Source organism: Rhinolophus sinicus, chromosome 10, assembly GCF_057876585.1.
Source record: "Rhinolophus sinicus isolate RSI-liver-muscle chromosome 10, RSI-T2T, whole genome shotgun sequence".
In the NCBI taxonomy this organism is placed as follows: Eukaryota; Metazoa; Chordata; class Mammalia; order Chiroptera; family Rhinolophidae; genus Rhinolophus; species Rhinolophus sinicus.
The window spans coordinates 16,289,376-16,303,653 of record NC_142510.1 but is presented as its reverse complement, the minus strand read 5'-3'; the positions used below and the strand labels follow the sequence as shown (position 1 = coordinate 16,303,653).

The 14,278-nt window shown below is 54.9% G+C and overlaps 1 protein-coding gene across 2 annotated transcripts in view; it reads right to left on the bottom strand.

Annotated features, from left to right (window-relative positions):
* Nucleotides 1-10,425, bottom strand: part of AXIN1 (axin 1) — a 46,129-nt gene extending 35,704 nt beyond the window's left edge. For both annotated transcript variants that reach the window (XM_019756229.3, XM_019756230.3), the window contains exons 1-2: nt 10,288-10,425; nt 5,450-6,406 (exon numbers count right to left, since the gene is read on the bottom strand). In XM_019756229.3, coding sequence (XP_019611788.2) covers nt 5,450-6,327 — 878 coding nt within the window. In that variant the 5' untranslated portion in view covers nt 6,328-6,406; nt 10,288-10,425. The remainder of the gene's footprint in view (nt 1-5,449; nt 6,407-10,287) is intronic.
* Nucleotides 10,426-14,278: the final 3,853 nt, after the last annotated feature.

The following is a 14,278-nucleotide window of genomic DNA, read 5'->3' as shown; positions in this document are numbered from 1 at the left end:
GTTTTATGTGACTAAAGCCGAGAAAAAGTATTTTTCGACTCTCCTGTAACTAGTTTTAAACATTTTAATGGCCAGTCCTACCCCCTGACAGGAATAAAAGATGCCCGTGGCCTGCTGCTGCCGCTGTGACAGAAGCCACCACGGGCACGTTGGTGCTACTGGAGGAGCCTGAGGCTGACTCCAGGGGTGATGGGCAGGACGGTGGGATGAGACTTGCATTGAACAGACCAAACCGTCTTGGTGCTGTGGGGAGAAGAGTCCGAGGCAGAGACCCAGCCAGAAGGTTCTGCGGTCTAGGAGGAGACGATGGGAGCCAGCGCGCACAGTGAGAGCAGAGGGATTCAACACACGTGGGCAGGGGAGCCGGGACCTGCTGCTGCACTGGACGTGGGGTCAGCAGAGCAGGGATCCGGGGGTTTGGGCTGATCTGGGAGACGGTGGTGCCGCTTCTGGACGGAAGAATGACAACACCTAGCAAACCACTACATTCAGCTGAAGAAGAGGATGAAGACGAAGAAGAACCACAGCGAGAGCCGAAACGTAATGAGCACGTGCTGTGCGCAGGCACCACCTGCTCTAAGCACCGCCCCCCCAGGTGGTGGTACCTCATGGAACCTCCACGACAACCTCATTTGGCCCGTTTGGCCCCTTCATCCTCCCCCCTTTACAGATAAGTGCAGAAAGGTATAGCAGCGTCCCCAAAGTCACACACCCCAAAGGCTTACGGCACAAGGCAGCGCCAAGTGGAAAAATCAAGCGAGGGTCATCAGGTTCAACTGCCAAGCTTAATGTTCTCCCCACCCAGCCAGCAAGGGGAGTGAGAAAGTTCCTGAAGTCTTGTCTCGAGCACCCCCAGTGGCATACTAAGCCTTGTCGGGAACTGTCACCTTCTTTGGAAGTCAGTTAAAAGAGTTCATCTAGTGGGACAAGTCACCCATCTGGAAGGTGACAAGGGAACAGCGGCAGCGCCATGCTCTCTCCCTAAGCTTCGTGTCCCCATCTAGAGTAGCTACAAGCACAGCAGTAGAAGGGGTGCGGGAGGCTGTGGGGAGAACCAGACTTGAACACGGAGCTACCTTCCAGCACAAATGGCCTAAAAATCGAAGGTGCTAGAGGGCAATCAAACAGGCTCACTATTAACAAGACAGGTGTGTCCAGAGACACCCACAGTCCCAGCCTGGGCACGCGCCACCCTGTTGACGTGGAGCCCCCTGCAGCCGACGCCCTTCCCCAAAGCCACCCCCTGGCCCCCCTCCACCCAAACGCCCATCAGAAACCCCAAATCCATCTTACTTTTCAGCCTTCCGTATGAAACTGTACACATTCTTTTTACATTTCTTCTCTTGACCTTTGAAGCCGTTACCAGAAACACAGTCAATACACCAACAAACAGGACAGTTCCTCCAACTCTGAGGGGACCCTGGAAAGCAAGGGCTGCTCACCCACCCTTTCAAGGACCCCCAAGTCGCCGAGCTGCTCCTGCTGTGAACGGCCTCCACGGTCCACTCTCTGGCCACAGCCATGACACCAGCCCTGAGCAGGAGCGCCTCCCTGGGCTGGCCCACCAGGAAGACGCGAGAACATATCCTCCGAGACCCTGTCCTTGGGGAACTTCTCAGCCAATGAGGGCCGTGAGGGCCGTAAGCAGATATGGAAATCCTTTGCTGATGTCAGACGTCAACTCCCGAAATGCGGGCGGCTGAAGGGCTGAGGGAGCCGGACTGGCTTCCAGCCTGACCAAGCCCAGCCCTCGAATGAGCAGGCCCTGGAAGCGCCCGCAGGCCAATCTTTTGAGGAGTAAAACCTGAACCTGCCAACGAATGTCTTCCAGCCCCCGGGCCCTAAGGCCAAATCATTAAGTAAGTAAATAGCCAGAACACCTGCATCGACATCAGAGGACCTCTTGCCAATTCACACCCATTAAAATGGTGGGTGTGAACCAACCAGTTATGTTCAAAGTTCCACTGCTCATGCGCAGGAACAACTAGAAAGTCTTCCGCACACAGAACGGAGAGCAGTAAGGGAACTCCGTCATCCCTTGGCCCAGGGGCTCAATATGACCGCAGGTGAGTAGGATACATGCAGAAAAAGGTCAGGGGCAGGCGCCACTGTTTCCTCAATTTTGACAGAGACCTAAAAATAGACTCAGTTACCTTTTCTGAAGTGGGCTGTATGAACCACAGCCATGCGCACACAGAAAGCCAATGAGGACCCCAGTCGGCCTCTGTCAGGGAGCCTGGAGCACCCACGGCTGGTACAGGGAGAATGAACACCACCAGCCAGCACAATCGGAGCGGCCCCGCGGTCTAGAGCCCATGGCGCCGGGAGCTGTAGGTGCAGGACGCCCTCAGGTATGGCCTAGACAGGGCCCTCCTGACACACCTTCCACGCAGACTCCACACTTAGAGAGGTACCTGCCGTCCACAGGGGAAACGCATCCCCTACCGACAGGACTGGCGTGCCACCTCCTCTTTGTAGCAGGTGCTCGCGTGCTGCCTCGTCCGCACCCAGCCTGTTTTTCCCTTTTCCGTTAACCCCGATCTCCCTCTGGAAGACCACTGTCCCCCGCTGGGGAGCAGCGATGCTATCTGGGTAGGGCACCCCCTTCCTTCCATGGTGACCTACTTGGTGTAAGCCCAGGAGAACAGTCTCAGGCCCATGTACAATGATTACGCTGGGAGGGCAGCACCTCGTACCGAGCCCCTCAGAGCAAACCGCAGGACCCTCCTTCAGTGCTGGGGGGAGCGTTTGTTTACAAAACAAGGGAGCCCAGAGCCAAGGTAGTTGGGCAGCTGCCGCCAACACAAGGGCACCAACCTGAGCGCAGAGCTGGCCACAGGAAGGCGGCGGCAAAAAGGCGTTAAGAAACGGGGCAGTTTCTTACAAAACTAAACATACGATCCAGCAGGTATTTACCGTGTATTTGGTATTTACCAAAAGGAGGCAAAAGCTTATATCCCCACAAAAACCAAAGGATGTTTACAGCAGCTTTAGTCATAACTGCCAAAACTTGGAAGCAACCAGGACGTCCTTCAGTAGGTGATGGGTAAATAAACTTGTGGTCTAGCCAGACAATGATTATTATTCAGCGCTAAAAAGAAATGAGCCATCGAGGCCTGAAAAGACATGGAGGAAACTAAAATGCACGTTCCTAAGTGAAAGATTCCAGTATGAAAAGGCTACATACTCTATGATTCCAACGATAGGATGGCCTGAAAGAGACAAAACTATGGAGACAAGAAAAAGATCAGTGGTTGCCAGGGCCTCAAGCGGAGGAAAGGATGAACAGACGGAGCACGGGATGTTTAGAGGGGTGACAACACTGTATGATACCATCACGGTGGGTACATGTCATTAAACGTTTGTCCAAACCCACAGAACGGACACCACCACGCCCGAACCCTCATGCAAACGACGGACTGTGGAGAAATTACATGTCGATGAAGGTTCATTAGTTGCAACAGATATATTGCTCTGGTGGGAGATGTGGCATTAAAAGGGGAGAAGCTGTGCACGTGGGGGGCCCAGGGGGGATAATGGGGAACCTCTGCACTTTCCTCTCAGTTCGGCCGGTAACGTCAAACTGCTCTAAAAAAATTAAGTCTTTAAAAGCAAAATGGCTGGAATCCAGATCAAACCACACCTGAAGTTGGCCCTGCCTCTCAACTGTTCATTTATCCGCGTCAGCCAATCCCATTTGCTGTTTAAGCCGGGTGGGCTGGATCCTGTGACTCCCAACCCAGTTTATCCTAAATGCACGCCCCGCAAGACAAGTGAAATGTGCTGCACTCCAACCCGTCAGGGCTCATGAACGATAACCCCAAGGAGATCCCCCACCCACAAAACTACCACAGGCAACCTCGAGTGGGAGTGTTGGGTCGAAGACAAGTGGCCTGAGCGCCACGGTCCCTCTGCCACCAGCAGCTCCGGGACAGGCAAGCTAAAACCAAAATGTGCCGCATTCCTTAGCAGGGGAACGCTATCAGACTGGCAAAGCCAACGTATTCTATTAATTTGATAGCAAGGGTTACGTATCACAAATAGAACAAACCCAAAAAAGAAAAGGCAGAGACGCTGTTCACGGCCCAAAAACTGAAAAGCCTACAGACGGGGGCTGGTTAGGACAGGGAGGGGCAGCTCTCAGGAATGTTTTACATGAGAAATCAGAATTGAGCTCAATTTTTTTCCTGAAGCCCAGGCCTCCAATTTAATCCCGTCTTAAAACGGTTCTAATCAAATATGAAAACTTTCAGGGGAGGTTTTAAAAACTGTCAGTTACTAGCCTTCCTTAACAGGATAATTTTATGACATATGCTGTTTGAAAAAGCTTGCTAAATCACTAGCACTTAGCTCAAGACAGTGAACAAAAAGGCACACAAAAATGACCTCCAACAGTGTATCTTGAATCACATCACTTAAATGAAAGGACATTTAAACCTTAGAAATGTTTAATCCTGTGTTTATTAGCAAGTAGCCAATTTCTCTGCCACAGTAGGCTTGAAAGCGATCCGGGTTTTTAATAACCCTACGGGGCAGCCCCAGCACCTGGGGATGTATTTTCCGACCCGATCAAATGAGCGGGGGACACGAATCCCAGACTTTCCAAGTTTCCCAGGCAGGAGTCTCCAGGACTAACTTCAGGGAAATGAGTGGGAAACCCAAGTGCCCTGCTAACATCAGCAAGAGGCTCCAACCCACTGCCAAACAAATCTCCAGTCACCACAGAAGAGATTACCAAGAAAAGAGAATGAAGAAACCGGTTTCCAAAGCTGTCACAACTTCTTGATAGCACTTCACGCCTTTGAAGCTGCATTTGTGCCTACACGCAAAGGCTGCAATCCCAACTTCGAATGCCCCTGGGCAACTAGGAACTGACTACACAATAGCACTAACTCATTTTGTTGCCAGGGAGAAACGGTCCAATCCTAGAAATGCAACCACAGCCACAGAAATCCTCCCAGTGCTCGGACAACCTGCTGCATAAGCTGCCTCACCACCACCGCTCAACCTCTAGGAAGAACCTTCGATCATTACAAAAAGCCATGATCCAGAATCCTCTAGGTATAGATGCATTTAAATGTCCACACCTCCCTTTATGAAGCCAAAAGAATTAGGTCTACCAGGTACATCCACCTTCTACGCAAGGACCCAAATTTCACTGCTAAAGAGTCGAGTGTAAATGTCATGACTTCTAAGGAGTCCAATGTACCCGATGACTTACTAAGCCATATATTTTCGTCTGTTCTTGGTGAACGTATCCTCAACACACAAATATCAAAAACATCTAATGACCAGTGTGAAGGTATCATGAGAACTAACCCCACACCTCACCCACGGCAGCAGGGGAGACCCACTTGGGGCTGAGACCACTCCTTACCCACACCTCTCCTTGCTAGTTCTCCAGCTCTCAGAGGTGAGCACAGAAACAGCCGCCTCGTGTCTGACTCACCTGAATTCTCTGCCTTCGCTGTACCGTCTACTTGAGGAGGCCCGCGGGGCGGCCGTCTCCAGGAGCAGCTTCTGCGTGAGCCTGCCGGGGGGAGCAGGGTCTCTGCCATCGTCTTCGTCTACGTCTTGGTCACATTTCCATTCCTCGTCTTCGTTCAGAGTGGGCAGGTAGCCAGAGATGCCCTTCCCGGTCCCTGAGCCGGAGCTCTGGTCGCTACAGAGCTTCGGGCTCTCCGAGCCTGTCCGCGTGTATTCCAAATAAATATCGGACTTGAGGAACGAGGGGTAAGTATTCTCCTCCATGGTGGATTGGATTTCCGTCTGGGCCTGGTCAAACATCGCAGGGTCGATGAGCTGCTTCATGATGCAGTCCTTTATGAAACTCTTGGTGGCTGGCTTGGTTTGCCTGGACACGATGCCGTTGTGATCGAGGATGTACTTCCGGTAAATAGCCTTGGCCAGCTTCAGCCTCTTCTCCTCGTTGGAGTCACAGGGCTCCAGTTTCCGGAAGCCGCTGCAGGCAAACCAGAAGTCCAGCAGGTCCGCACAATCCTCCTGCTTCAGGAAAGTCCTAAACAGGTTTATGCCATCTTGATCGTCTAGCAAGGAGTGTAGTGACTCAGCCCACTTCAAGTACGGCGGGGTGGGGGAGGCGCTGCCCTCAGGCTCGTACCCCAGGTCCAGATCTGAGCGCCTTGGCGTGGCTGTGGAAGTCTCACCTTTAGTCCCAACACCTTTCCCGGAGCAGAAGCTGTGGCTGACGGGCCTGGGGTCTGTGGACACCAGTTCACCCTCCTCACCAGGCACTGGGGGTCTGGGGGCATCTTCGGTGAAACTTGTTCCGAGGTCCAAGGGGAAACCCTGCTCTTGAATATTCATTTTGAGACTGCGTCAATGAACAATGAGCGCTGCACCCTAATACATCAGTACTTATAGCTCCAAAGGGAATCAATCTGTCCTGTTGAAACCATTAAGAGGACAAGCATTAGGAAAGGTGGGTCCATGGAAACATGACCACAGAGGTTTTTCTCAAGACAAGACTTGCAATGATGCCCTCCCACTCAAACTCAACGCTAGCAATTCAGTTTAAATTTGCAATCTTTTATCACAGGCTTGTGCGGTATTAAAACAATTTCTGGAAACTTGTACAACTGCAGGAATGCCTCTGGTGCTAAGAAATGGATGCCCAGAACAGACAGTACCGCTCCCCTCAAGCGTCGTTCCACACAGACCAGCAGCCTGCGGACCTCCCATCTCGGCTACAGAGCTGAGTACCTAGTCCTTCTCTGCACGCTCCAGGGAGGCAGGAGAAGTGGGAGAACGAAAGCTGCTTCCAATCCTCCCAGTTGTTCAAACTTGGGTGGGAGCCGATCCCTCACCTGCGGGATGAGGACGGCCACGCCACCTGCCGCACAGGCTCACTGTGATATTCAGATAAAGGACAGCACATCACGTACCATTAGACTGGGGGTCGTGTCTGCTCCCCACATTCTGCAGGCCCACAGCCACCGTGCTTTCTGCCTACCCACCCCCAATTCACACTGGGTATGCTTGCGTGTGCAAACACACAGTGAGTTGTTCTAACTCTCAACACACGTCTTAAAGAGCAGTTGATTGTGGGTCCCCTTCAGCATCTTCAAGCGAGTGATCAAAGGACACTACCCACAAGCACACGCACGGGAGCCTTCTCATGTCAGCAATCGGAAAACTGCACTTGACCTTTAAAACCTTGCTTGGAAGGAAAGTGTCCTCCTGATGTCAAATGGCAATGGAGTACTCTGAGGAACAGAGAAGGGATGGGAAAAAAAACAAAATCCAACACAATTATACCTTTTAGCTAAGGAAGCATACAGCTCGCAGGATTTAACTCCGTAAGCTGAAAACCAAATCGCCCACCCGCTTAGGGGTCACGGAACCATCGGCTTTGTTGCTGCTGCTGCTACAAGCCTGCCTTGGGTGTGAGGGGGAACTGGCCTGGACCAGACAGCCATGGTCTCGGGCCTCCCTGCCACTTCCAACAGGCGCGCCCAGAGCCCACAAACTCAGGCGATGCCTCCCAACCTGGCCTAGGGGGTGACTGCAACACAGCCTGCCATGAGGGAAGTGGTGTGCCTAGAAGTGGGCCGGAGACAAGCACATCAGGTCCAAAGTGCCTGGAGCACTGAACAAGCCGGAGGAAGCAAAATAAAGTACCAGCACAAAGGGGAGCTCTTCCTGGCCACCACTCCACACTCTGGGGCCTGGCCTATGTGGAATCCATCCCCCACATCTGCATTCTCCCTCGGCATCCAACTTCACCTGCCAGCAGCTGCTGATAGCTAGAAGTGAGAAGCTTCCAGAGATGGAGGCTGGCTCACAATTATGTGCACCCAATGACATTTCTGCAGCTAATGACTTCTTATGAAAACTACCGGGTAGGCCGTAATCTCAGCCTCAGCAGGAACAGCCTGTTTCTTAAGGTCAAGGCTGGTGGGCTGTGGCGTCCTGCTGCTCATGGACCACTTCGATTGCAAAGTCACTTTCTTGGAGCACCATCAAGATGGAATGAGTACCTGTGATGTCTCAGCCCCACCCCAGCTGGTGAATGTCTCATGTCCTCTTGTCCCGGATGCCAGAGGGCCGTATCTGGCCCCCCCACCCCCCAAGCCCGACCCTTAGAGATATTCTGCAGTTAACCGGCCTTGAGAAAGAACCGAGTCACTGTGTTAGAACGGCAGGCTCATTATGAATCGCTGTCACTTTCTCTTAAGGTGCTTATGACTTCTTTGTCAATTATTTGTGGCCACCTGATTTAAACATTTTCTGCAGGGCCCACAGCACCTGGCACAAGGTCTGGCAACTAACGGGCACTAATAGATATTTAATTCCTTGACATAAAGGAAAATGACACTTGCTGCAGATGCCAAACTTTACTTCTTTACAGACGCTGAACTATTGTGCCACACAAACAGCAGCCAATTCAAGATCTAGCCCTTTAGGACCAAACTGCCGCTGTCTTAAAAGACTTACATTTTAATTCATGTGTGAATAAGTCCCCCTAACCATTTTAAACTATTTTTCATTGCTCAGAAGAAACATTCCTTATAAATCATATCTGTTTTTGGCTGTCAACTGACAGAAGACCTTTGGTGTCTCTGGAAGCACATGAACAAACTTCCCAGATCACTGACGTTACTGAAATGTGCTCCAATTCCCGCAAGCTCCGGGTTTCCACAGAGAAGTACATCAAACATTCAGTGTACACACACACACAAATCACACATAAAGCAGTTACATTAATTCAGGTCAGAGTCAAATGCCCACAAGCACTGAATCTGGCCAATAGCATGTAACCACCATCAATAAAAGGATTCCATAAAAGGAATCTACAACCGATACCACATTTAAAGTCTCCTTTAGTCACTGCCAAGACATAACCCCTGGGTACCACAGCAGCCAGCTCAATGCTATAGATGTGTATATATTTATTTGACTCAAATATAACTTTTGATTTATGTGGAGTGTGGAAGCGTCAGCAATTAAACTCTTGAAGGGCTAAGGGCTACGGTTTTGCATGTAAACCATTCCCTCATGACTTAAATTCTTAATAACCAATGTAACCCCCAAAAATCCACTTAGCTTTTCTGAAACTAGGAATCTAAGAAACACCAACACCTGCTGAAAAGCAAACAGAAAACACTACTGTATTTTATATGCTTTCTCATCTCTGTTCCCGAACAGAAGTTCTTAAAAGCGAAACCCTGATAGTGCTGACTGTCTTGGGAGGTCAGGTTTAGACTGTGTGTTCTCCAAAACAGGGCCTGTGGGTCCAAGTCTGCCTGAGATTCTCCCCAAAGAAGCAGAGAACATATGTGTGAGCAAAAAAGAGGGGCCGAGCTGCACAGTAAGAACTTTTTATGAATTATCTGAGCGGTGAGCTGAGAAAAATCCCCACAGAATTATTTTTCTCTCCACTGTCCTCTATGCTAAAAGTTTCACTGTCCTGGTTGTACAGCTCTGGTTTCATGGGGGACTGAATTCCAAAAGGTGGTGTGAACGTAGAATTTAAGACCCATACCCAAGAGATAGTTTGGGGGACAAAGCATCAACCTGGAAGAGGACAGACACTCAGATAAGCCAAACAGCCGGGGCCCAGTCTCAGGCACCTCTGCCTCAGAGGAAGTGCCTTCCTTGGGTTTCAGGCTCCTTCGGTCCTACTTTTTGCTGGGAATAGCACAACAGGACGCGCCACTACCCAGCGCCTCTAGAACCCCTGCACACAATGTCTGGCCCCAGCAGCTCCTTTGCACCCCACCCACACCCTGAAACATGCCCAAGGCTCACAAACCTCAGCATGCACGCAGCACCATGCCATCCAACACACCGGCTGCACACCCCCGCCTCCTCGAGGAGGACCCCCCAACCGCTTCTCAGAATCCTAGGTCTTCCTTACACGCTTCCACTCACCTAGAGCAAGAGTCTGCCCTTTCTGAACCAAAGCCGGCACTCTTCATCCCAATGTCACCGGCCCCCGCCTTCCACATCCCCTGCCAGCACCCCCGTCTGACACACCTGCTCTCACAGCCTTGGTCCCCACGCATCTTCCTCGCCTATCACCGCGGTCTGCACAGCCTCCACGCACTCCTGCACGCCTCCCCTCACACACTCCGGGCCCGCACAGCCGCCCCTCACCCGCCCTCAGTCCGCACAGCCTCCCTTCACACGCTCCCAGCCCGCACCCGCCTAGCCCCTCTTCCGGGTCCCGCGCCCAGCCCTCCCGGTCCGGCCTACGCGGCCTACAATGGGCGGACGGACTGGCCCGCGCCCCTCAGGAATGCGCGCTCTGCCCGCACTACTCACCCGCGCGCGGCGGCAGCGGTGGCAGGGCCCCGGGCCCGACTCCCGGAGCGGCGCGGCGCGGCACGGCCCATGCGCTCAGCGGCGGGGCGACGGGCAGGACGGGGCGGGGGCGCGGCCCGGGGCGGCCCCCATCGCGGCGGCGGCGCGGCGGCCCGGAGGCGGGCGCAGGCAGGCCGCGAGGGCGCCGCCGAGGCCGGCCGCCCGCTCTTACCGGCCTGCTCCGCGGGGACGCGGCTCCGGCCCAACTCCGGCCGGTCCTGCGGCGGCGGCCGCGATCGCTTCCCCGAGCGGGGAGCCGGAGCCCAGAGCGCCGAAGCCCAGGCCGGAGCGCCCCCGCCGGCGCCGCCCGGAAGTGCGGGGGCGGGGCCGGGGCTTGGGGCGGGGCCAGTACGTGGGGCGGAGCCCCGAGCGAGGGAAGGGCCGACAGCTTGGGGCGGGACCGGGACTTGGGGTTGGCCGAGAACGTGGGGGCGAGGCCGAAATCGTGAGGGCGGGGCCGAGGGTGGGAGCCGGGCCGAGAGCGTAAGACGGAGCCGAAGCGCACCGATAAGGCGAAGAGTATAGGGTAGGACCTCGAACGTGGGGATGAGGCCTGGGACGTGGAGGCGGGGCTAGGGCACATGGTCGAGGTCGACAGCGTGGGGGAGGGGCCGAGGGCGCGGGGCGGGGCCGAGTGTGTGGGACCCAGGCCGAGAATGCAAAAGGGACCCGAAACGCCTGGAAGGGCTGAGCATGGGGGTGGAGCCTCCAACGTGGGAGCGGAGCCTAGGACGTGGAGGCGGGGTCTGGGTGTAGGGGTGGGCCCTGAGTTTTGAGGCGGGGCCAAAAGCGTCCTGGCAGACCTGGAACGTGAGGCGGAGCCGGAACGGGAGTAGGCGTGGTTAGATATGCTAATATGACGGCGCCGTGGGCGGGGGGTGGAGCAAGGACGCTGTCTGACTCGGGAGGGAGCGTTGGGAAACTGCGCATGTCCCTCTGGACTGTGGAGTCCGGGATAGTGGCGTCGGGGAGACGCCCCCGCGAGGGTCCCTGATGAACTGTAGTCACCAAGGAGGCTTGGACCAGTGTGCCAAGTGGACGACCGTCCCCCAGTGTCGTGGATACCGCTGGGTGCATGCCATGTTGCAGCCCTTTTCTGCTGCCCACGCTGGTGTCCACCAGCTTAGGGCTTCCGAGGTCGGCACCCACAGGCCTGGCCCGCGCCCAGCCGGTCTCCCACACTCTCGGTGCGAGCTGCTCGTGCCCGGGTGGACAAGGTGCCCAGAGGGACTGCAGACCTAGGGGCTGGGTAGCCCTGGACAGGAAGACCCTTGCAGGATGGCCACCAACTTCCCAGGACACTGAAGGAAGCAGACGTCCAGGAGTTGGGCACTTTAGAAGCAGAGGTAGGCTGACCAGGAACTGAGCCCCTGGTGATATTTAGTCCGTGTCTCCCCCTTCTCCATGCCCACTGGTCCCCAGCTGGCCAGGACCCTGAAAAGGTGGTCTGGGGCTCCACCCTCCCTGAGTGCCCAGGCAGTCTGGACTCAGACAGGGCTAGGGCACACAGTAGGCAGTAGGCAGCCAACAAATAGGGCAGGAGCCCCAACCTCTAAAGAGCTGTGGGCTGCGACTGGCTGAGGCCCTACCCAGGCGGGGCCCACCTGCCTCCATTTCTCCCAGGCACCATCCAGGGTCTGGACAAGGGCTCCCTTTCCTACCAATGACTGTGGGTCCCACATGCCCACACCGTCCTGAGAGCAAGAGCTTTTGGGTGACCCGATCCCTGCACCTACCACCTTTTATCCCCCTCACTATCACGAGGCAGCCCTTGCCTGACCTGCAAGCACAGCTGGCCAACTCCGCTGCAAGCCCACCACCAACCCCTCCCCAAGGGAAGGATTGTCAGTACCAGGAATTGATTAATGTCCCTAAGGAATTGCTTCTGCCACCAGTCACAACCACCCAGGACCCTATCCTCTGCACAGCATTGCTGGGCGTGGCACCTGGAGAAATGCTTCTGGCAGCCCCCAGGGGACAGCCATGCCCCCATTCTATAGACAAGGAAGCTACCACTGAGGCCACATAGAAACCTGCTTACCTCCTCCTATCCCAGGTCTCCCCAACACCTCATCCGTCCACACCTTCCCCAGCAGCCTCCGCCTAGCCTGCTCTCTGGTACCCACAGTCTTTCAGGGCCCTTCTCTGCTGGTGTCTCCTCCATGCCACCCTCCTCTGGGTGTGTCTGGTCACTTGCCCACTTCATGTGTCCACCATGCTGCCCCTGGAAGCCCCCCAGGTCACTTCTAATGTCACCACATCTTCTCCCGGACACTGCTCACCCTTGCTGCCCACCTTCATCCTGCATAGCTCCCAGGCAGGGGCAGAAGTCCCAGCTTGGGCTTTCTTTGACCCACCAGCCAACGTCCCACCCAATAGCCCACCAGTGGTACCTGCCTCTCCCAGGGCTCAGCATAGCACCCAGTGCCCAGGATTTTGTAGGAAAGGGGAACAGTGAGAGATAAGGGCTACTAGAAGCATCCCAGCCTGCCAAGGGCCCAGGCCACCTCCTAGGGTCATCACCATACCTAGGGTCAGGCTGGGCAGGGGTTGGGGCTGTGGGTGAAGACAGCACATCACAGAAATTGCATTTCTGAACCCACAATGGCCCCACTAGGGTCCTGGAGGCAGGTGTCACACTCATCTCAGTCCAGCTAGGATGGCGGATGGCCCCAGGCCCCAGAGTGCTGGGCACAGGAGATGTCCCTGCAGCCCCTCCCCCCGTTTAGCTTCAGAGGCTTAGAGGAGACAGAGTGGGTGGCCTTCATGGCACAACAGGGTCTCTGTGGGGTTTGGGAGTCCTGGGTGGCCTGGACAGACATTGGCCCTCAGGCTGCCACCCCTCTCCCAGAAAGGGGCCCCCAACGCTTGCCTTGGTTCTGCAGAGCTGTAGCTGCGGCCAGGCCAGGCTCCTGGGGTTGTGTCCATGTCTATCCTCCTCCTGGCCCATGGTGGCAGGTGTCCCCAGGCCCTGGTACCAGAACAGGGTCCTCGGGCCTCCGGCTCTTCGGGGCCCCCGCCCTGCAGGAACAGGAAGGGAATCAGAAAGCCTGGAGGAAATTCAACAGCCCTCTACGGTGGGTTATGGCTGTGGGCATGGACGGGAGATTGAGCTGGGTGGGCATGAGGGCAGATCGGGGAGGAAGCACTGGGAAAACTCTGAAGGGAGGGAGGCAGGGAGGGCAGCACTGGGACCTGCAATGGAGCAGAGGTGACCTGGCAGGGGGACTGCATCAGCCACCCAGAGCTGAGAGGAGACACCACTGCAGGAGCCTCACTTCTGAACAGGTGAACTCCATGGTGGAGCACCCCCTTTGCATTCCAGAGGTCCGCTAAAAGGAACTCCCCTTCCCTGGGAGCAGAAGTTTGCCACTAGAGGCTTTGATTTGATTAACTGTAGATGACATTTGTTCAGGCTTCCCAGGAACTACACGAAACACTCAGGAGTAGAAATGACATTATTTTCTTTAATTTAGACATACAGGGAATACTTTGAAGTAAAGTGAGCTTTGAAACCTTACATGTGTTCGTGCACTTGGCTGAGGAGGACAGCTTATAAAAAGGGTTCCAAAGGCATCATCCCAGATGCACCAAGAAGGTATGTTGAGGCATTTGGGGCATGGACCGATGCAGGATGGTGAAAACTGGCAGCAGAGGACTAGCTGCAGAGATGGGACACTGTGCCGGTCCCCATCCTCCTCCTGGGAGGAAAGGACAGGAGGAAGCATATTGATTCAGGCTTTCAGAGGAAGACGGGAGACTCAGAATGAGCCCCTTCCAGGCACTCCATTCTCTGCCCGCTTTGCCCAGTCCCCAGGTGAGGGGCGTGGGCATGAGCAGGCAGGTAATGCCTTGTAAAGAGCCTTGGCTCATCCAGTTCTGAGGGGAGAGGAATGGACTTCCCTTTGGAGGAAAAGCCCCAGCCATACTGGCCAGCCACCTTCCTGACCAC